The sequence below is a fragment of the Abramis brama genome (assembly GCF_963993115.1).
Source record: "Abramis brama genome assembly, chromosome: 18".
NCBI classification, from domain to species: domain Eukaryota; kingdom Metazoa; phylum Chordata; class Actinopteri; order Cypriniformes; family Leuciscidae; genus Abramis; species Abramis brama.
In genome coordinates, this window is record NC_139980.1 from 6,789,181 (window position 1) to 6,813,769 (window position 24,589).

Consider the following 24,589-nt stretch of genomic DNA (forward strand, 5'->3'; position numbering starts at 1 on the left):
TTTTCAGCGACATGTAATTCTCAATTGTCACTTTCCCCCCAGTGTACATTAATTTTTATTTCCACTTTTAACACTGCAAATAAAATAAAGAGAAAATGATCATAGAAAAGACCAAAAGGGACAGTTTAAAAACACAAAAGGTAAGGTACCTACATAAGTTATTCAAATAAATAATTTGCAAACTTCACAAATATTCAGTCTGTGTTTTTTTTTTTTTTTATCAAAATCTATAATATTGTTAATGTACTTTTTGGTTTTTACTCAGTAAGACATGAAGACGTGTTTTCTTTTAATACATTTAGGATTAATAATACAAACTAAAATCATCTTTATTATATATTGTGAAGCCAGAATTACATTTTATTTATTAAAATAAGTAACTCGTAAGCTGTTAGAAGAGGGCAAATGCACTTCCGTGTCAATGAGCAGGCAAAATTCGTTTATATTGCAATTATGCTATACTAAAGCAGACCCATCTGTGTTAGATCGCATCCCCCTCCTCTTCCAAGTTACAGCTGATTTCTCGTGAACTAGCGGACCTCGTAAGCCCCGCCCCTCTCGCGTACAGTTCGCCATGGTCGTCATGGAGACGGTGTGAGAGCGAGGCCACTGGTGGAGCTCGAAGCCCTCTCCTACTGTTGGGAGGAGGTACTCCGATCTGGCCCCGCTGGCTGGCTGCTCTCAACCTTCTCCGTAGACGGATGTTCAGATCGTAAAGGGCCGTCAGAATCTCAGAATATATTCCATACCAGCATATACCGCGTTAACAGTAGCCCTGGGATTTCCATCTATTAGACGCAGCTCCATGGTGACCCGATACTGGTTTTAAAGAGGAGGGCATTCACTGGTAAGATCTGTTTTTGTTGTTTTTGTTGCGCTGTGAAGGTTAGTTAGCTGAGCTAACACGGTTAGCCACTCGGAGTCTTTAGGGTCTGAATCACTATTTAGCGTAAAAGCTAACATATATCGATAGCCAAATGATTCAGTCTATGTACTTAAATATAAAAATAGTAGGTCGGTAAGTTATTGATTGATAGGACTTTAATATTCACACAGGGAGCTATTCCAGCCATATAACGTTAACTTGGCTCGCTAGTGAATCCTAATCCAATCAAAAGCACTGTTCCGATCACAGCGAAAGATCGTTTTTGTTCAAGATCATGACGTGTATTTGTTGTTTAAGTTAATCACACTGTCCTGAGGTCATTATCTTGCGAGTTTCAATTGGAAATGTGGCTGTTAATTAGTGTGTCATAACGCGATTACTAAAGTCGCCAGTCCGGCGATGCGGACAAAGCCTGTTGTTAGCCATAGGCTGCCATTTTACTTTACTAGACTGTTAAATATCTGTTGTATGTGTATTATTAAACGGCTGTTTTTGTTTTCGATACATTGACAAGTATATTCGTCAATGTGTTACGGTATTATTTCGGTCAGCAACGGACCTCGAATATCGTTGTTTGTCTTTTGTGCTTGCGTCAACCGGTTTCTTGCGTCGTGTGAATATCTAGGGAGTTTGTCAATATGTAACGTTAATTATAATATACATCCTGTTTTTTCTACCCGTTACAAAAACGACATGTCGAAACATTGGACACGCGCAAACATCCACAAAGTGCTGTGCCGTAAACAGTGTTCGCATAACAGGAGGACTTTAAAAACTTGTGTTCGAAAAGTTAGAAACAACCTCAAAGTTTCTTATTTTATGAAACTTAATCGCGAACATTAGTGATTCATCATGTTTTTGTTTGTTTGTATAGGTTAATATTGTTCTGTTCACAGTATTTGGAGAGCAGGGCGCGATCTGTTCTCTTTGTTGTACTTCTGCTCTCGGAACAGTTGCACGTGTCGACGCGTGTGACTTTAAGCTCGCACATACTGGGGCTTATTTCTGTCTTACATACGTTACCATGTCCCTACTTGCACTTTTTTTTTTCTCTCCAAATACCTGGCCTTTTATTTATTTATTTTAATAAAGGTGTGCTGCTAGTTTTTGCAGTGAGGCGATAGAGTCGTGTAAACCAGATTAGTGTCATCTGTCCACGACTAATTGCTTTGTAATTGTCTGGTATCTCTAATTTTCAGCCATCATGCATTGGTTGTTGCTTTGTTTTTGCACCACTTGTAACCCAACTACTACTTTACTGTGCGTTTTGCAGTAGCATGTCTTGACTTAAATGTTAAGCTTCATGTTGAAACTTGATCAAGATGTTGTTTCAATATGATATCATGTGGACAAATGTAACCGTTGCTTGAAAAAGCACAAACTCTTGTTGCATCCCTACGGATGACCACCTCTTCCTCATTGCTTTTCATATGCAAAGGTGTATATAATGGCTCGTTTCCACTGAGCGGTACGGTACGGTACGCATTTATTTGCGTTTCCACTATCAAAAGTTGTGAATGGTACCAAAATTCCGAACCGTACCGTACCACTTTTTAGGTACCCTTCCATTGGGGTACCTAGCACAGTGGTACGGTACTAAAAGGTGGAGCTAGACTCACTGCAGGACGTTGATTGGTTGAATAATATTGGTTTTTTAATATAGAGTTTAATATAATACTACTGTTACTGTGTCACGAAATGTAATTTTAAGAGTTTTTCAGGCGAGAATGTAGTTGTTAAAAGCTCAAATCTGTGGTTTATTTATAAAGATGATATTTTTTCCCCCCGGTTGTGATCCATGGGATCAGCGGGCGCTCGGCGCTCATGTTTCCCGGCTGGATGAGCCTTTCCTCGGCTAGTTCTTCTGACGTTCGCCGCTGACTCCGACGGTAGTGGTTAAACATGAGATATAATTCGTCTTGTGTAGACCTAACGGGCGATCTTTGGTCTCGTGAATATATAATTCGTTCTCTGTCAATCGTTTTGGCTGAGGGCTAAGTTTAGTTTCATAGGAACTGTGTGAGCTATAATATACTAAACAAAAGGCCTAAGTTACCAGCTATGTATTTTTTTTTTTTTTTCTCCTATCTTGTACAAAACCTCCTGGAAGGGCTCTGCATTTGGATATTTCTTGCTCAAACCCTTTTAGGTTTGAACCTGAAGGCAGCTCTGGTATGATGAAACAGGAACTGTGGTGCCACGTTATTTTTGGCATTTGGCCGGATTTTATGTTTGCTTCAAAGGAAAGTGACTAGTAGTGTGATAGGATTATGGCTTTCTGATGTGGTTAAACTTGTTTTTAATCACAAAGTGGTAAAGAAATGCTTTAAAAAAACAAATAATTAAAAATCATATAAAATAGATATTTTAAAGGGATAGCTCCTGTTCCTCATGTTGTTCCAAACCCATTAGATGTTTGTTCTTCTCCTCAAACACAAATTAAGATATTTTTTTTAAAACCCGAGGGATTTCGGTTCCTTCTTTGAAAGTCAATTCCACTAAAACGTTGATGCTTCAAAATGTCCATAAATGGGTCCTAAAACAATTCCATATAAATCATATCATATTTGATGTGCTTTATCTGGTTATGTGCTTTGATTAATGTTTATATGTGAATAAAAGCCTAAATTAAGTCTTTTTGTGTCTAACTTAGACTAACTTAGATTAAACTTGATTCTTAAGGATATTTTTGATCAACTTTTTGATGCATCTACGTTGTGATGTAATGGGCTTTCCAATGGAGGAACAGAAAGCTCTCAAGTTTCGTTAAAAAAAGAATTGAATATGAATAAAAGTGTTGTGGGTTTGGAATGAATTTTAATTTTTGGGTGAACTTACCCTTTAAATCCACTTTAGAGTTTTTCGCTGCAATGTGTTACAGTATTATTTCAGTCGGCAACGGTCCTCGAAATACCATTGTAGTCTTTTGTGCTTGCGTCAACCGGTTTCTTGCGTCGTGTGAGTATCTAGAGAGTCACAATCCATCAGTCAATCCATTTTTCTCTGCATTTTGTACAAGCTTGGTCCTTCAACAGCTTGTGATGCGGTCATGTATCTGTATTTTACAATATTTTCAAGCAATCGTTGTTGGATATTTGTGTTATTACGATATTACGCTTACTCGGGATGCCATCTGTACAACACCTTAGTCACTTTTACTGAATCCAGGCTGATTTGCTGCTTTCCCACTCTGGGATCCTGTTGGCACTGAGCATTTTGTTGCAGAATGTTCTATTGCACCAGTCTGTTTGGTACACGAGACAGCAGGCGAGCTCTTCTCTGCCAGTGGGATGTGCGTCACACTCCTTGTGCTCCTTGGACACCCTAGTGCTTCTCCGGAGCTATGAGGGGAAAGGTGTGGCGGCGGTGGCAGATTGGCTGTAGCTGCACTCTCAGCATCCCGTTTGTTTCTCAGATTCGAGGACCCCATGTTTTTGAACTTAATCTTCCTTCTGCACACACATGTATCTTCTTTTGGAGGAATGCTGACAAATGGCTTGTGCTTACTTAGCAGTGCCGTTGCACCTGCTCTCATTAGTGTGATGGCCGTGCTCTTGTTTTTTCCCTAAGTGCATATTTGCTAATAGGCTTAATATGTAATATAAACAACACCATACACCATGTGGATTTCCTGCAGCATCTTTTCTGTATTTTGTTGATTAAAATGTTATATCATCATAACCTTATTCAATATATCGTGAATGATATATAGCCTAGGCTATCTTTATCGTAACATAAAATTACTCATATCGTGTTATAAGATTTTGGTCATATTGCCCAGCCCTACATGTGAGTGTGGTAAAGTACTCTGTTTTGCATTTAATACTCTTAACTACTGAGCTCCATGTAGTAATAAGTGTGTGTTTGTGTCAATAGGTTCAGCCGGAGAGGACTCTTGCTGCACAAGCAGTGCTGAAAGATGTGCAATGGAATGGTAGCGTGTGAGACGAGAACCTCGCTCGCTCACAGGGTGGCCGCCAAATCCCTGCTGCTCCTTCTCCTCGGCATGTTCCCCACAGGCCAAGCTTCAGGTAAGATTATTCACAAAAACCTCCTCCAAACTCCTACACTTCGACCTTCCACTGCTGTGTCTGCTCTCACACTCTTTAAACATTAATATTTAAGATGCCGACAGCTGCCTCATTGATTTATTTCGTAGGAAGTAGGCTAATATGTCCTTAGATTATGAAATATGTAAAGTAACTTGCGGGAATGGAGGTTTTTCAATGTATTATATTGAATTTCGGGTTTCTGCATAATTCTGAGTCACAAATGGTTTACAGTGGGGCGGTTTTGTCTACTGGCATCCATGATTCTTGACGTCAAAGACAAAGGCTTTTGTTCTTTTGTTTTTATCGCTGTCAGTGCTTTGATAACAGAAATAACCGTTGGACTTAAGCTACCGGATGGAATAAAATGAGCATCATTTCTTTGTTTTCAGTCGAGCATCTGGGAGGTGTTTGTGGGGGCTGGGCACACACTCACTCTCTTTCTTTCTCTCCACTGAGGGTGTGTGTATGTCTGTTGCCCTTGTCCGTGAGAGTCTCATCCAGAGTCTCCCTCACTAAAATACCTCTATATCATGTTCAACATGGCAGATTTGGCCTGAGAACTAAGACAGATGTCCATGTTGACTGGCAGTCGATGTGTTGTTATAAAGACTGAGGTGTGTATGTGTGACCTTAGTCACTTGGGCACTTGTGTGTGTGTGTTTTATAAAGCCTAAGTTATTTTTTAACTCAAAAAGCTCTTTTTATAGTTTCATCAGACCATAGAACCAGGTTCCTTTGAAGTTCGCAGCCGCTTTTGCTCATATTTACCAAGGGTGCCAGTATTTGTGGAGGGCACTGTATTGACTTAATCTACCTGAATCATTATTTGAAATCAAAACCGTTCTCTGTTAATAATATTGCTACTGAAGCATCGTTTGGAAAACTAGTCCAGTCTGAATAGCCTTTAACTCTCTGTTTCCAAAACCACACGGCATCTGCACTATTTCCCCTTAACAACACGTGAACGCGGCTCAATGAGCAAATGAGTGTCTCTTGCCTTATGTAATATGTGAGTCATTGAGAGCGTTGCATTTGGAGATGGAGAGATTGAGGGATGGTGGGATTCGGCTGGACCGCTGATCCCATGTGGCCACATTCCCATACTGATTCAGCACCACAAAGTCGAGCCAGGGACAAAAGTGTCCCAAGTGATCCCAAGTAATATGTGTGTGTGTGTGCATGAATGTATGGCTGCTCACACGTGTTTGGCATGAATCTAGTACATCGGCTGAAAGCTACGTGTTCAGCCTTCCCACAGACTGAGCAGCGGACAGAAGGGATGATTTTTCAAGGTCATCCGATGAAAGTCTGTTGATGATATTGTGCCGTATTTTTGGCTGCTTTTCCATTTCATCCACCCAAATATCCATTTTTGTTCGATTCATCTCTTCAGTGTTCTTAAAGATGAAGTGTGTAATTTCAGTTAAAAGAAATTGTAAATAAAAAAGGGGACCTATTATGCAAAATTCACTTTTACAATTTATAATTTATTTATAAATTAATTACAATTTATAATTATAATTTTGTTGTGTACACAATCACCATACTATGGTAAAAATCCATCCACTCTGTTTGTTGTTTTCCCCATAAATCAGAAAAGGTGTCTCAAAATGAGTTGTTCAGGAATGCATCCATTGTCATGTGACAGTGGAACAGGCCCTGTCCACGCCTAGCGACGGAATCGGCCCTATTAGCATAGCTCCTCCCCTGAGTGAGCTGTACACAGTCTGCCATGTTTATCTTCTGCTAAAGCATTTAACTGCAGCATTCAAGTAAGCTATTAAAGCTACAAAAGTTATTCAGTCATTTTGTTGACATTATTCATATATTTTTTTAATTTTATTCGCATTAACAGCATAGACAGCAGCAGATACTGAATATTTGGCCGCTGCTGCTTTAATGCACGTCTTTCTAATATAGACATGCAATTTCTTTCCCAGCTGTTTACATTCACAGACATAACCGACTGTGTTTATGTAAACGCTGTGTGTATTTGACAGTTTAAGCGCAATAGGATGCGAAAGAGAACTTAGTTTAGTGCTCACGCGACACACGGCATTTCTGTGCTTGTGCTTTGGTTGTGTGCGCTCAGAAAACCGCATATCAGAAGATTAAACTGGTATGGCTTTAAAACGCCCGCAAATAATGATGATGAAGAACTGCAAAGTCATGTGAACGTAACCACAATAAAAAAAACATAAAAAAAACAGATGTTTTGTTTGTTGTTGGCCGAGTATCAGAGGCATGAGATGTAAAGGCTCCGCGCTCCTCTGGAAAGGGGGGTGAGGAGCAGCAGTTAAAAGTACATTCACGAAAACCGCATGTTTTTGCTTCCACCCAGAAAAGGACATTTACAGATTGGTCAAATAAATGATCCATGGGGTAAATTGAGCTGAAACTTCACATTCTGGGAAAACCTGAGACTTATAGTACATCTTGTAAAAATGGACATAATAGGTAAAGTCTTTAAGTCTTAATGGGTGTAGGCCTAAATGCATGAAATCGAACCCCGTACAGGAAGTCCTAGACCTTGGATCTGTATTGGTATGTTGTAGAACATACTGAAGGAAGCATATAAGGCTTCTGAGTGATGAAAGAGAAACCTGAATCGGATGTGCAAATCCCCACAGGTCTGCTTATACTTTTGGCCATGTAGCTTGATTGGCAGGTCATCAGTGTCAATGTCAAGACTAGGGTTGTGTGAGACCATTCGACTAGTCGATTAAATGATACTGTTGCTGCCAGTCGACTTGGAAATACTAGTCGTCATTCACATTTTTTTTGCTTTATATTTTTACAAAAGCTACGTTTAAATGACTGTAATGTTAATTTTACATTTTAAAAGTAATATATTATTTTGGAGCGAAAAACAATATAATTTAATTTAACCTCAGATTTTGCATGCGTTGGTTTTCTTTGTGTCACTCACGGTGGGTTCAAAGAAAAGTCCACTCGGAAGATGAGCAAGTTACTTACTAGACACTTGAACAGTTGCTATATCAGCATCCTAACAAAGAAAATACGGTTAAATAATGTAGCCGTCAGAACATGTCAAGTTTTTCTTGCGATTTTGCAGGCCGTCATGTGTACAGATATTTTCATACACAAGAAGTGTGTTCATGCCCGGACAAGCAAGTGGTTGCCGTGGTAACGAACAACAATACCTTAACGGGCTGACTTGGCTGTGTGGACTAACTTTTTATTTGAGGAAATCTGTTTATAATAGGCTATTAGGTTTGAACTTATTGGGCCTGTACTGCCTATTAATTCAGATTTGAATAAATATGTCTATAATGGATAACGTTATGCACGGCAATCATATCGTACTTATCTGACCTATTTTTAGCGGCATTATAGACTAGTCTGTCACAAAATTTCCTTTTAAACGTTAATGAAATTAGTAATTGCGCACATCCAACTTCAAGACAGGACCTGCAAAACCATGGTTTGTGGTTTACAATGTTACAGCGAACTGCTTGAAGCATTCACTGAACAATGCAATTTCAAGGCACCAAGATAATGATCTACAAAGTTTAGGTGCAAGTAGAAACAAGCAGGGACCAGATATACTTTATGAAATGATGTTGTTTGAAACGATTCTTTTTAAAGGGCTCGATTGCATCGCTTCATTCACGTGTGTCAAACAGAAACAAACAAGAGGAAGTAGCACAGGAAGGCAACAATAAAAAAAACCTTGCTGTTTTCAAGGGCTGATCTTAGGGTTTCTGGAGCTTGACTTAGCCCACACTATTTCAGAGTGTGAGAACGAAAAGCAGCTCCCTAAAGGCACACAGCTGAAGTCGCTCTGTTTTTAGCACTAGGCAAATTGTGAACTACAGGAATTTCCCATGTTACTCACTTCTTACTCTGATTTATCACTGTAACACTTCCATATGTTAGCAAGTGTTCCTTCTCACTTCAGCAAAGACTGTTTTCAATCCATTATGACCTGAAAGGCATTGGATGAGGTGCTGGCATCGTGAGCTAGGCTAGCATACATAAACCCTACACCTCAACTATTGTGAATAATCAAAAAGCAGATTTAAATTGTAAAAAGTAGAATCAAATAGAATTTGCAACAAATTGTTTAATGTTGATTGATTCTTTTCAGGTACTTTCATGCACAAACCGTTATAGGTATCACTTGATATGAGGTTTGGGGCTGGTAAGATTGTTTTTAATGTTTTTGCATGGTCACCAAGGCTCAATTTATTTAACCAAAAACACAAAAATACAGTTAAAAACTTCATATATTATTATAAAAAAAATCTATTTTCATATATTTTATAATGTAGTTTATTCTTTTGATGGCAAAGCTGAATTTTCAGCAGCCATTACTTGATCCTTCAGAAATCAATGTTGTGCTGCTTAGTAATTTTTTTGGAAACTGATACATTATAATTGTCTTTTGATCAATTTAATGCATCCTTGTTAGATAAAGGTTTTATTTCCAAAACAAAATGCAGAAGCAGCATTCTTATGCTTCAGGATGTGGTTTGTGTGGGTTTGAGAAATGTCTGCACTTTTTTTTTAACCATCATTACCCGACAGTAAATTTCCCAATAACAATGACGTTTGTTTGATTGAGGCACATCATGTGAAAATAAAATGAGAATTAAAATGAGAACTGTGATCATACACTTCACATTTCCCAAGTTTTGTTTCGATCACTTTGTAGTGCAACTTTAAAAGAGTTACAAGGCTGACCTGATTCTTCTTCTTTGGAAAATCTGTGTGAAGTTTTATTTTTTCCCCTCAAAGCTTGCTTTAGCTTTCTACAGTAAAAATATGTTTCTAGTAGCACAGGTTTAGCAGATGTTGTGCTGTCCCTCAATTTCATAACAAATGTTTTAGAGGATGTTTGTGTGGGTGTCAAATCATTTGGGTTAGGAATGATATGAATCATAGGGCTTGTGTCTCTTGTGTTCATTGTGGAAAAATAGCAGTTTTGTACCTTCACTTCAGTGCATGTCATTGAAGCGCACAAGACTGTAGGATGCCCCATTTGTCTTTTCATAATTCAGAAGGCTGCAAGCGCCTCTCTTGTGGCCGTGTGTGCTCTCGATGAACACTATAGTGTGGACTAGAGAAGGACTCGAGTACTCGAACTTGACAGCGACGATCGATCATGAAAACGATAATAGATATAAATATATCTATCTTTTTCTTTATCGTTATGAGAACACTATTGTGATAGACTGTACGTTTTTTTTGTCCTTTAGTTCCCTTGTTTCAGCGTTGTTGTTATGTGAAGAGCACATCCACAATGGGAGTTAGGTTGTGTTCACACTTGTAGTTTGGTTCGTTTGGTCTGGACCAAAAAAAAAAATTTAGTCTATACATTACATTATAATGTTGTGAATAGGCCTGTCGCGATAGTCAATAAATCAATTAATCGCACGATAAAAAAAATGAGCTCGATAATTTTTCCGGCCGCGATAATTCCATTTGCATGCTTGTTTGTTTTCCTCGTCTCTCTCTCTCTCTACCAAATAGACTGGATGACCACTCTCGGTTCCTTAGCGTATAGGAGGAGTGAACCCTCTTGTCAGTTGCATGGTCTTTGTGTGGGGAGGCGGCGCCGCGGCGCTTGTCAGTCACATGGTCTTTGTATGGGAAAGCGCCGGCGGGACTGCTTGCGGCGACTGCCGGGAGAGAGAGAAGACGCTAGTTGTGAGTTGGAGGGAAAAAAAAGAAAAAGATGGAATTGGTTTCAAAGCCAAACGCGACAGCGAGCTCGATCTCATGAAAATGCGTATCTATACCACGAATGTTATTTCTCGTGCCATTTATACGCCAAAAATAGTTTTTGCGTGCATATGATGCGCACTTTATGGCGTGTAATACACACACACTCCTCACCCCTAATCCTAACCAAGTATTTTCAGTGCGTAGCATATACACGCAATAAAGTGCGTCTCCGTCTTCCCGACAGTAAATTACACAATCACTCAAGCGTTTGTTTAGTCGACAAAGTAACAGAGGACAGTGCAAAATGCTGTGGTACTGTTGAGGCTTTTTTTTATTTGTTTACAAAGGTCCTAACCGGCAGTTTTGCCTGTTATGGAATGTATCACTATTTATGTCTGAGCCTAATGTTTAATATTTTTTGAAGTGCAATTTTGTTTACATCCATTTTATTTTTATTTTTTGGTATTTATTCAAGTGAATTTTTTTTTAACAGACACTGAGAGTCCATTGCTTTTATTGTTTTTGGTTGTTTTGTTAGTTTTTTGTGGATATTTAAAATGTTTTTCCAATTTCAATGTTTAATATTCTTAAGAAATAAAAGTTTATAGATCTTTGAAAATGTGTACCTGCATTATTATGCCATTATCATTATATTAGATGAAAATGGTCTCGAACGACAATATTATCGTTTATCGCAATCATTTCTTGGACAATTTATCGTCCAGCAAAATTTGTTATCGTGACAGGCCTAGTTGTGAATTCTCTGTGCTTTAGTTGCCCGTGTTTCAGCACGTTGTTACGGGAAGAGTGCATCCACAACGGGTGTTACACATTCTGACAAGCACAATCAAGTTCATGTGTGCATCCTCGTCCTTTTGTGCAGATGTAAGCTGTAATATAACTTTTATGTTGTGTATATCTTAATAATCTCATAAAAGATGTGTTTGGTTCAGTTTATTATCCACCCACGCCCTTATCAAACACAATGGCATGACTGAGTTTAAAGGTTGATGTCTGGTTAATCATGTGTAGAAAGGGGATAACATGAAACTATTTATGTGAAATTGCGAATCTAAAAATAACATTTACTCTTTTGCTGATCTATTTGCTCACATGTTCGCTTGTTTGTAGCTTTGTAACTAGCAGTCAATATTTTAAATATTCATTACACATCAGGGAAATCATGCAGTTTTATAAAAACCCATTTTCATCCTGCCTCTTTCAATGACAATACTTTAGGCACTGGCTTATACAGAACCCACATCTTGCCTTGTATAGCCAGATGAAACGGTTACTGATTCCACAGAGAGTCATGAGGAAGTAAAAATGTAAGTGACTAAGAGACAGACGGTTCCTCATATGATGATTAGCCTAGATTATTTCCTAGTATAGACGTTTAAATAGTTTCATAAATGTGGAGTATACACTGTTGCTTTATTTCCTTCATTTCAAACCTCTATCTCTACTGAAAATAATGGAGAAATTCTGTAGAATCCAATTTTTCGATGTAACTACAATGAACAGGGACAGAAGCTTTCAAGCTTCAGAAAAGATCAGAAAGCAGCATGAAAGTGCTCCATACAACTCGTACACTTGTATCCACCTTACTTTTCAACGTGGAAGAAAGCTATTTCCTGTGAGACTTCTGATTTATTAGTCGCTGTAGATAAATAACTAGAAGAATAACAAAGTCCGGCACTGAACCTGTATGATAACTCTAGATGAGAAACAGACCCGATTAAAGTTGTTTTTCACTGAAAATCTGGGAATCGGATGTCTGATTCATTAACAAATCATTCTTTTGAGTTGAATCTTTTCAGTGAATTGGTTGATTTGGAACTTTTTGTGAATAAGACATGAGGTGAACTTTCCATTCAAGACTTTTTCAATTACATTCAATTATTTTAAAGTTGCTGCAAGATTGCTGCGACTAGTGTTTTGTATCTGTTGCGTGTGGAACCGATCCCTTGGTGGTTTAGCTCGTGGTGTGAGATTAAAAAAGTGAAACTATTTACATAAATCCATCTGAGAAAAAAACACTCCACCCTTTTTTGCTCAGCATTGCCAAAAAAAAAAAGTTTTTATCCCCGCCTTGCTTCAAAACAACTAACTGCACCATCTGTCTTTGTGGACAGTGTTTGATAGCCATTCACTGTTGACCCTCTGAGTCGCCTAGTCACGTTTAAACAGATGCCCTTTTCGCACTCAAGTTCCTAATAGCCATTAGCCAGCACAATCGATGTCGGCACCTCTGAGCACAGCTGCTGGCCCAGGATCCAGGCAGCTGAATGGCAGTAGCTTTTGCTCCGACCGCTTGCGTGCACCACAGAGGCTCCAATCTGTCATTAGCTGTGGGCCGAGTGCATTCCTGGAGTGGGTGAGCCAAGGCACAGCAGATCCCGAACACAAGAGCACTGTGTCTAGAGCCATCCGCTGATAGCAGACACAGCAGGGCCACCGGGTGCCCCCTCTCGCTCTCTGTTTTTTCCTTTTTATCCCTCTCTGTACACAGAAGAGGAGTCACTTGTGCCTCACAGCTGTCCGAATAGAATCAGGAGGGTGCAAACACCCATCTGCCACTTTTAACTGTGACAAAGCCTAGAGGAACAATAGAGTCTTCCTCTGTGTCTTCTGTCAGATTGTCTCTCGGTTTTCCCTCCTAGTCGATTTGGTCTGTGAGGACAAGCTGCTTAAATCAGTCGGCCTCCGACCTCGGGGTATAAACGGGCGTAATACAGAACACGTGGAGCTTTGGTTAATGCTTTTGTTCGGTTTCTCAGAAGACAGGCATCATTTAAGGCCCTTTTGTTGTTCACGTGTCCCAAATAAAAAGATACTAGCCTATATATTTTAGAGATGCATTGGTTTCAGTTTTTTTTGTAATGGCTAATAATCAATATTATCATCAGTTATTTTATTTTATTAAGTTATGGGCCGATATTAGACATTTTTAAAATTATTCTCATTTAGATTTCCTTTGCCATCATCTAACGCTCACTTAAAGTTAATCTTTAAAATACTAATAATTTTATAACACTGTTAAATGTAATCTTTTGTCAACCTCAAAACTAATATCCATTTTACATACTGTATATTAAAATGTTGTGATGCCTAAATTCACTTGTAGCAATTAAAAGGACTGATTTTTGTTTTATATTTATTTATTTAATGGTATCAGATTTTAATATCCATTTAATGCTTAGCATGAAAATAATTATAGGCCTTTTAGTATGCATAAATTAGATAATTATTATTATTATAAATATGTATAAATGTGTTGGTCTATGCTACACTGTCTCTGTGAATAAAAAAAAGAAAGTCAAATGTGAAAATGCTTGGTGCCGAGAGATGTTTTTTTATATTTTGGTCGATGTTTGTGTGTTGAGTCAATAAAATATTATTGAATCTGTGGATTCAGGCATTAGAGGCTCAAACAGTTACGTTTTTTTTTCTCCAGGGAGAGTCACCTGGATGTCTTGTCAGGGCTCGTTTTGGTGTAGCAGCCAAGTTCGTCTGTTTCTACCGTCTTTTTTTCTGTGTTATTAGACATGTTCATGTGGAAACTCATTCCTCTCTCCTCTGTCCCTGCAGGAATAACACCCCTTTCACTGAAACTCTTTCCTAACATCCCTTCCTGCTCGGGCGTGAGAGTCTGTGGGTGCGCTTTATCTCTCGCAGTCAGCTGTGTGCTGTTTCCCTTTAACCCTTTGAGTCTGCTCTAAACACATGTGGGAACAGTAAACGCAGACATGTACACTCACACACATCAACTCGTTATCCCTCTCGCCTGCAGTTGGATTCATGTCGTCCCAACCGTGTTATGTACACAGAAACATGAGACTCGAGTATCTTGCGGCCTCCTCTCTCTCATGCAGCGTTTTCTTACAAGGAAACTACATACTGTTATTAGCCCTTTGAGAGCCATTCAAGACATGTTTTGTCACGGGTGGGTCTCATATCTCAGCAGCTGTGGTGCGCTTGTTTCGTCAACAACGTCAAACTCGCAGTGCTATAAACACGACTGGATATCTCAGGAGGTTTGCAAAGCAGGCTTTGGTGATAACTGTATTAAGAGTTCAATGAACAAACATGTATTATGAATGAATCACCATGTGAGGTTAGAGCAGGGCATTCAAGCTGGTATAGATTCTGCTATACCTTTTCAATACTGTTTAAAAGTTTAAGATATATATATATAAAAAATGTACTTTTGAACAATAGTGTATTTTTCCAACCTGTGTTTATTAGCTATGATAATGTGAGCGATTCCATTTTGCTGCGTGCATATGGTGGAAACATTTTGCTGACATTTTTATTTTTATTTCTATTTAATTTATTTTAAATTCAGTTTAGTTTTTAGTTTTAGTTTTTTATTTATTTTAGTTTTAGTATTTTAGGGCTGACAAAGTTAATATGCTAACAAGTATATAAATAGTCTAGTTGTATTTCTGTCTATTGACATTTTCAAGCTTAATACATTCAGATTGGTAAGATTTCACGTTTTATAATGTACTGTGTATCATTTTTGTTTTAGTTTGGTGCCATGGAAATTTATTTTAGTGTAGTTTTACACAGGTATGCTAGTTTTCAACTAACAGTTTCAGTTAACAAAAATGAACTCAGTAAAAACTCGACTATTACATAAATGTAAACCGTTTCTGTACTGACATCAGACTTCTTATTCAATCTCAGATAAGATTAGGTGATTTTAAAATTTAAAATAGACATTACCACATTGTTATGACTTTTTTTTTTGGGCGGCATTTCCAGTGGAAAGAAGTCATGATATACTGTTGTTGTGATTATAAAATGAATCATGTTTATGTCTGTGGGAGATCCTAAAAATAGGGAGAAACTAAAGATAGTTTCTACAAATTCCATAAATGGGACAGAGGAACAAATCCCCCTTCTACCATTTACTGACAATTTGCTTACGATCTCAGGGATTTGAATTAGGAGAGATGAGGGGGAAACAATAGAGATTGAAAAACACATCAGCCCATGTCATAAGGAGATCTCCAACAAAAACATATTTACCAGGGAGGATTTTTTTTTTTTTTTTTTGAGACACCAGGGTCTAATCCATGCCTGGGCTCTGCTGGGTTTTGGTCTCACTGAGCATCTGCGCACTGCAGTGGTCAGTAAAGCGATCCGCTTTTTAGACCACTGCCATTTCTAATGAAGGATAATTAGAATTTCATTCCGCTGTTAATCCCTTTGGTTTTTTTCTTTCTTCTGGGTGCTGCATCATGGACAGATGGAGGGTAAAGGCCGTTCGGGACCATGTGTTTGACATTTTAGTTTCATTGTTGGGATCTCACTCCAAATGCTAAACTTCTCATTATATAAATGAGGTATATTTTATTCAGATTATTGGTGTTTAGTAGAGGAGGTCAAGGATCCAGTTAAGAGTGCATTAGGACATTTTTTGTGGTAAATTTGATCTGCTGTTCAAGGTAGACTAAATTAACCAGGTTTCTTATGAAACTTCTGCCAGCCAAACAGGTTAATTGGGATTTCAGTTGGAACATTACAACATATTTCTGGTCGTAATGTTTTCAAACAAATAGGCTAACCCATCCCATATGGTAGTCCTAAGATAGGTATCTCTATTGTCATGTGTACAGTCAGTTTTAGATTGTGAAGGCCCAGTCCAACTTGTCATAGCAGGTCTGGGCAGCCGCCAGTTAGGCTACAAACGTTCTTCCGCAAATCTGAGATTCTTTTCACATTTTCCCTTGATAGATCCTAGCTTTCGGTGACGCATGATCTAATAATGAAATGATAACAATGAAGAAAATTTCTATTTTGAAGATCCAGTTTCAACCAAAGGCAAAACAAATGTAGCTGAGGTTTGCAATATATATCTTTAATGTGAGCTATATTTGGTCACATTTGGTTCTTTTGTCATATATGTAGTCTCATTCTCTTCCTTTTGAAACAGGTTTATTTGTGGAATAAAATGATACGTCAAGTATATGCCTTTTGAGTACAATGATTTTACCATAGTCAAGGGGTAAAAAAAAATGCTTTGTTGTGCCTAAATCATGGTAAATTATATGTAATGCATGGCTTCAAGTGGCTTATTATTTAATAGTGGCTTGTATAAAATTGGCCGACAGCAGCACGACAGACAGGTTCAATAAGTAGTTACATTTAATAATAATAAATAATAATTATATTAATCAGAATAAAATGTTCTTTTGCCAAATAATTGATTTTCAGGCTTTATGTATTCAAATTATTATAATATTTTTATATTGTATTTACATTTTTGTACTTTTTACAATTTATGTATATTGTTTTTCATTTAATGTTTTATTATTTTACATTTAAAAGACAGTATGGGACATGTAATTGTTTCTACATATTTTATGATTTGAATTAGAATTTTAATCTGAAACAGAACACTTTTTTCATACTTTTATCATAACGTACATTGTAATGCACGTCGACTTTGAGTGTGGCTGGTCCACTCAGAATCAGATCTTTCCATTTTAAAAAGTGCATTAAAATACTGATCGCTGACTCCAACAAAGAAGCAATTGCTTACAGATGTTGCACGTTTGATATAATGGATTGTGAAGCTTTGCATCTGTAGTTCATATCCTGAATGCTTCTCTGGTGTCAAATCAGAAGAGTTTGAGCTGTATGTCCGAACTCTGAGTCCATAATCGGCTGATCGCAGCTTAAGAGCATGTTAAAAGCTCAGATTAGAGAACACAGTGATCGAGGTGGTCTCTCCAAACAGACCCTGTTTGTTTGAGTTGTTTTCTTTCTTTCTGCTGGATAAATGTAATAAGGGGATAGACATGTTTACGTGTTTCAAGTGATCTATTGTGTGAATAAAGCTCCAGCTCAGGGGCTCAGGAAATGTGTTTTTTTGCTCGTGTGAGAAAGACGAGGAAAATGAGAGGGAAAGAGATACCACTGGCTTTATGCCATTAAGCCCGAGGGTAGAAATGTAGTATTCTGTTATGCTTTTCAAAGCTGGACATAATGTGTGTAATATGGGTGAAGTTTTTGTTAAATTGAGGCTGTAATACCAGACTGTCAGCAATATGAGGATAAGATCTACTTGTGTCCCCTTTTTCTTTGACACGTTATGAATTTTAGGGTTAGTGCAAATCAATTTTAGGTCACTTTTAGACCAGAACTTTTGGTGTGAGCCTGAGTCTGTGTGATGTTAGTTCCCAAGTACTTGACAGAAATGATCAACCATGAAAACACAGTTTCAAAGTTTTTTTCTTCAGAACATTTCGAAGCAGCCTTAACGTGCAGTCGCAATTAACGTTGCTCTGCAAAATGTCATTTCAGTTGGAATCTGTGTGTGATCGGGAGTTTCATGTGAAGGTGAAAATTCCCCATGCAGATTTCACTCATGTTCAAGTTGGTCACGAAAATTTTGTCATTAGCCGCGTTTCCATTACCCTTCAAATTGCGCAAATTGAAATTGCGAATTGAAAATACGCTTAATGGAAACACGTAATTTTCCCAAAAACTCCCATTTATCGCAAAAAAGTTTTTACGCTCGCATGAGGTGGTTTTTCAGGCAATTCGAAAAAGAAATAATTCGCAAAACTGCAATGGAAACAGTTTTTGCGCATTTACAGGTCACCTGACGTAGATGACGCGGTGTTTGGACAGAATACGAGACAGAGATCTTTATTAAATTCATATAAGACAAAATTATTACAGGAATAATGGATTCTAAACCTCAAATAAATGCCACAATCAAGACCTCGAAGCAGATATGAGGGAGAAACACCCAGAAACACCTCATATGTGCCGCTCACAAGTATAAGGGTCGTTCCTTACCATTAATGCTTGGAAAACATCTCCTTCGATGCATAATAATGGCCAGTGCAGTGGCTGGGATTAGTACATAAACCTACCAACGTCCGTTGCCATGGTTTTTGGAATGACTTTACTTATCGCGAGAGGAAAAAATTAAGTTTTAGTCGCATAACATCGGTTCATGGAAACGCCGTCATTTCGCAATAGTTTTTTGTCGACATTTAGAAAAAATCGCAAAAGTTTTGTGCAAATCTGTAATGGAAACGCGCCTATTGTTAGTTGATCTTTAATCAACTAATCATTTATCATTTGTTCTCCTATATTTACAGTCAATAAGTGGCTTTTATCATTATTAAATAACTAGTTTATGTAGTCTGTACTGCAGTCTTATTGAAGGACACTATAACCGGAACAGGCCCCATGAGAAATTTGAACTGGTTGGCACAGTTGAATGGGTTTTTATGCTAACTTCTGCTCTTTCTGCCCCTGTAGGTTGTCCCAGACCCTCAGTTGTGCCTCATGGCAGTGGGAACTTGACGGAAACAAACCGTGGCTCCTTCCCTGTTGGCACACTATTGCAGTACAGCTGCGATCCAGGATACACACTGGATGGCTACAGCATTATCACCTGCACCGTCTCAGGCCACTGGTCTTCTGACCTGCCTCGCTGTGTCAAAAATGATGGTATGTTCATTCAATTTTACCCTCTCTTTAGCATTTCATTCCACAAAGGCTAATGCTGTGTTCATATTATGTTGGAATTGCGCATTTCTGAGTAGAAAAACAGTTCTACGTCACACTTCTAAATTAATATGAAAGCTCTGGTTCCTCTCCTTCGCACTGACTCTCAAGCTTTTTTTTCCAATAGTTTGTCAACCACCGAGTGAGCCGGAGAACGGAGGATATAAATGCCACCCCTCGCCGTGCCACAGACTGACCCAAGGTACCGTGATTGAGTACTTCTGTGATCAGGGTTACATTCTAAAAGGAGGGTACCAGTTCCGAACCTGTGACAACGGAGAGTGGAAATCGCCCTTGCAGATCAGCTGTCACTCTGTGCAAGGTATGTCACACAGTTGCTCCACAAGCTCGGCCATTTGGAAATTATGCCATCATGGTACATATGGGAAGTTTTCCTTCTTCTTGGCAAATGTTGCGAACGTATTTACGTATTTTAAATGTATTAAATTATAATAATGTAGATAGCAGTTCAAGCTGTTCAAGTGAGTTAGTACAGCATTGGAAGTTTTAGGTCCCAGAAAGTATAATTTAAACATCACCTATAATTTTTTTTGTTAGACAATCAACATTGTTTTGGATATTCAGTCACTGGATGCAAGTTAAAATTTTAGGCAGCTCTAAAATTTAAAATTTAAAATTTGAGCTCTGAAATCAGTGGCGTGAATGTGGTTTTTTTTTTCTTTTTCTTCTTCACACAACTTGATTACTGTTTATCATTTAAATCTGATTGTTTGGTTTTGTGATTAGCTTTATTGAAGTTATCCCTGATGGGAAAAAAAAATCTAAAACAGCTGAAAGAGGTTTTCTGTTTTTTTTTCTGTTTGGCCAGCTGGTTTCCCAGCACAAACTGCTGAAATCACCCCAAACCCCTCTAAAACCTCCAAAACAGGCCAGGTTAAACGGGTTAGCCAGGATGGTAGACCAGCTAACCACCTTAGACTTGATTAAATTGGCTTTTCAACTATATCTGATTATAAACTTTTTTTGCTTTTGGCTTTACGCACTGCTGTGAATTAAACAAAAGGTTTCTCTTCCAGAGGAGGAGCAGCGCACTATGCTGCCCATGCCGGCTCTGTCTATCGTGGCCTCCACTGCCAGTTCTGTGGCCCTCATCCTGCTGCTGGTGGTGCTGTTTGTGTTGCTTCAGCCCAAACTCAAGTCCTTCCACCACAGCCGGTGAGTTACTGAGTTACTCTCCCTCTTACTGAGCGCATCTTCTTCAATGACTATTGTTTTATTCTTTAGAATAAAAGAGTTCTTATGTAAATCTAAAAGCGTGAGGATTAAAACTGTCATGAAAACCTAAATCATGACTATTTTTTGTTATAAAAATGCTTCAGGAAAAAGTAAATAAATAGTGGAAGTAAAAACAGTATTCTGTATACTTTCGGATATTAAAAAGACACTTAAAATGTTTATATTTGATGTTTGTCCTAATTTACGCTACCGTTTAAAAGTTTTGGGTTGGTAAGATTTAAAAAAAAAAAAAGTTTCTTATGCTCACCAACGCAGCATTTATATGATCAAAAATACAGTAAAAACTGTAATATTGTGAAATATATTACAATATAAAATAACAGTTTTCTCTTTTCATATATTTTAAAATGTAATTTATTCCTTTGATAGCATGCAGATTTTTTGTTACATTCTAAATGTCTTTAGTCACTGCATTTAATGCATCTTTGCTGAATAAAAGTTCTACTACCGGTACATTTGACACCTAGCAAGTGTCCAAAACATTTTTTTCTTAATTTTGAACTATTTTAAGCATATAGATATTATATAGATATATTATTATACTACATTTTTAAATGTTATTTTTGTACTTTTTCAGTCATTTTTGGTACCATTGAGAACGTTCAAAAAACAGCTTCTTGAAGTGTTTGCATATGTACTAATTTTAGTAGCACGCAAAGTTTAAGTCAATCCTAATTCCAACTGTTTGACATAAACAAACATGGCACCTCCCCTACTGCGCTGTTGTTCCAGTAATTTGCTGTTGCGTAATCTGTGATGTAAGCCACAGGTCAGGATTTGACACCGTTTAAGCCTTGCTTTTTATTCCCATATCTCTCCTTCCCTCTTTTAAAGCAGCCGGGAGCAGGGTGTGTCAGGACAGCCTACCTCCATCATGGTGGAGGGCGTTCAGGTCTCGCTGCCCTCCTACGAAGAGGCCGTGTACGGCGCGGGCGGCACTTCCGTGCCACCTCCCGAGTCCCGGGTTCAGATCGTGCTGTCGGAGGGCCCGCAGGTGGAGGGTCTGAACGAACCTCTAGAACAGGCTCAGACGAGTTACAGTTTCCCCTCCACCTCGACTGCTGCGCCCTTGTGTCACGCAGAGACTGTATTGGTTCACCAGGTGCCCTCTTCCTCCTCTCCATCCTCCTCATCCTCTCGCTCCTGGGCTGCTGAGCAGCCCGGTGCCGCTGCGCCTCTCCACCGCAGGCAGAGCAGCGAGAGCAGCGATCAGCACAGCTTGCTTTCAGTCACCTCTGCCGAAGAGTATGGCGATGGTGAGTGAACTTGCAAATCTAGATGTAGAGGTGATGTGTCGTTTAATTTGTGTGGATACTCGACAAAATGGCCGTTTTGGCTTAATTTTGTGTTTTTCTATAAAAACATTTTACAATAGTAATATTATTAAACAATATTTTACAATCTGAAGTAGCCTGACCTTATAAAATAATTTGATATTTTAAAATATTTGTTTGTTTTTTTTACAATATCATGTATTATTAATTTATTTAGTATTTAGTATTATTAAAACTAAACGACATTTCACTACCTGAACTAACATGGCCGTGTCATAAAAAGGTTGTTATTTGATATTTTAAGAGACTTATGCATTAATTTATGCATTTTTTTATAAAACTTTTTTCTTTATTATAATGTTGTATCACCAGGACAGTTGTATCACCAGACTTTTTGCCGTTATGCTCCCTCAAAATGATTAAAGTGAATTTGATTCCTTATTTCAAAACACACTCATCATAGAAAATGAGGTTTTTGTGTGGATTGCATTTTTAAAGTATTTTTTAATGAAAAAAATGAGCCACATGCCATTGACCCATTTTTTGTTTTTTGATGTTACAATACTCATTTTCATTTCTGTGCCTAACCTTATACCATCTTCATGTCTTTTTTCTTCAGATATTCCATTGCTAAAGGAAGCCTGAGTCTGTGTGCAGCCCCCCTCCCTCTCTCTGTCATCGCTGGCCAGCACTGCAACCCCTAAAGCTTCTCACCAAACACTTACCCCACACCTACCCTTCAGAACGCAGCAGTAAAGAAGATCCATCAGCTGTCCCTCTGCCAACAAATCGCCCGGCCCTGGGGTCTACAAGCTGCGTGGCCCCCGTGGAGTCTGGCAGCTCTCTTGACAGGAAGGACTTTTGACCCGGACGACCCCTCAAAGGGATGCGCAAATGCTCGAGTTTAACACTTTTCTTGCAGGTGCGCTAATAACCAGTTGCACTCACAGGCTTACCTCGTCATGACGAGGATTCACTAATTACAGATGAATGCATTAAGATTACATTGTGGATCTCTGCTCCGTCAATGACTGTGACCTCTTGCGAAGGGGAGAGTTCAGCAAGGATTTGCTAAGCCAGGCCCTTTTCTCTTTGATGCTGCATGTTCTGTGCAATTTCTATTCTCTGTTTCGTTCTACACGCTTACACACAGGAGCACGGCACAATCAAAGCATGACGCATAGCACCACCTCGACACATTCCCTTGTGCGAGACGCAGGGTTGAACTGATTTACATTGTACTGTACTCAAATACATGCTTGCCTTTTTATTTGTCAAAAAGTACCTGTGCTGTGCTCTGTGTGTGTGTGTGTGTGTGTGTGTGTGTGTGTGTGTGCGTGCGTGACTGTGGCTGTTGTCATTCGAAGAGGGCTGAAGTATCATCTAGGCTTCATTTCCCCAAAATAGGAAACATTTTCAATACCTCCATTTTCTAATCGCGACGTTATTTAACTAGGATGGATGTTCCTTGTCTACATGTCTGTTTGTCCAAAGTGAGGGAGACATACTTTCAGAGAAATAATTCAACTTTATTTCTTCCTTTTAAAAGCAAGTATAGCTCCCTCATGTTTATGTGTTGCACGCACAAGAAAACTTTGATGTTTTTTTTTGTTGTTTTTTTTATCACTTTTATGTTCTTTTTCCAAGAGGACTTTGTTGGGTGTGGACTAAGTTCATTGCTGGGCTGTACCTTATTAGCTTTGACTTAGACTAATAATATTTGGAATATAATTTAAGCAATAGAAGCCGCATATATTACATTTGAATGCTTTGCATAGCCAGCTGTGGCGTGGCTAACATCTTAAAGATGACTATCAAAGATAGAAGCACCTTCTGTTAAGTTTTCTTAATAAATAATTTGCTATTAAGATGGTATTTGTAAAGAGAATGCATCAGCTATCAGATCTTAAATAGGTTGTGCATTGTTTTAATGCGCTGTCTAGACTCAGCTCCAGAAAAATGGCCTTGTTCTTCACTCATAATGTTCTTTTGGCAAATGGGCATTTGAAAAACCAAACCCATTTTATTTGAATTGCTTTTCGTTTTGCATTTTTTCATCCTTGTTCATTGGACATTGCCACCTCATGTGTATATCCCCCTGTGTGGTTCATGTGAGATTCTGATGTTTGTCACCATGCATCGTATATATATATATATTTTTTGTGTGCGTGTCTGATTTTGGAGAGAGAGGGCAGTTTGTCTATCTGCACATCGTCAGTTTTGTGTTCCTGACTTGTATTTGTAAATTTATTTACATTTTTTTTCATGCAAACTGAAGGCAAAATATTACTGCTGCCTTAACTTGTACATTTTATGCATTTCTCACTTTGTAATCACGTTTCTTCTGTCTCACTGGCTTTATGGTAATTTGTCTTCAGTTTCCTTATGGCCTTACTTTTTTTTTTTTTTCTATGCATAAACATTGTCTTGTTGAATTTCAGACGTAGGGTTTTACTCCTTTGGAGGATGTGACATAAGATTGTCCACCCGAACTTCCTCAGAACTTTTTTTTTTCAGTGATTGTGAAATATGAACATATGAGCTTTTATTTCTTTTTGTTTATCAGTTTCATTCAAAAGATTTTTTAAGTTTAAAAAAAAAGAAAGGACGCAATTAAAAAAGGATGTCCAGGATGTGTGTGAAACACTGTTGTACGGTGTTTTTCTGCAAATGTAATTTAAGTTGACTCATCCACCCAGCTCCCCATCCCCATTACACTTTTTTTTTTTTTTTTGGTTTTCCTCTGTATATTGCTGTGGGTGTGAAGATAGTATTTTAATATTTGTATAAAGTTTAATTTAATTCTACAGTGTGTATATAACTATTTCTAATTAAAGCTTTCATTTGAAGTGCACAAGAAGTTTGGTGCTTTTTATGTTATGATTCACTAT

General features: G+C 38.2%; 1 protein-coding gene across 2 annotated transcripts; it reads left to right on the plus strand.

The window, feature by feature from the left end:
• Window positions 1-602: 602 nt before the first annotated feature.
• On the plus strand, window positions 603-24,428 carry susd6 (sushi domain containing 6). 2 transcript variants are annotated; one of them, XM_084090974.1, is made up of 7 exons: window positions 603-847; window positions 4,763-4,917; window positions 18,919-19,110; window positions 19,295-19,489; window positions 20,205-20,343; window positions 21,262-21,680; window positions 22,318-24,428. In XM_084090974.1, exons 2-7 carry the CDS (start codon window positions 4,806-4,808, stop codon window positions 22,341-22,343), a joined length of 1,083 nt encoding a protein of 360 aa, XP_083947100.1. In that variant the 5' UTR covers window positions 603-847; window positions 4,763-4,805; the 3' UTR covers window positions 22,344-24,428. The 2 variants fall into 2 exon arrangements, with proteins under 2 accessions (XP_083947100.1, XP_083947099.1); XM_084090973.1 differs by having other exon boundaries at window positions 638-847; window positions 21,259-21,680.
• Window positions 24,429-24,589: the final 161 nt, after the last annotated feature.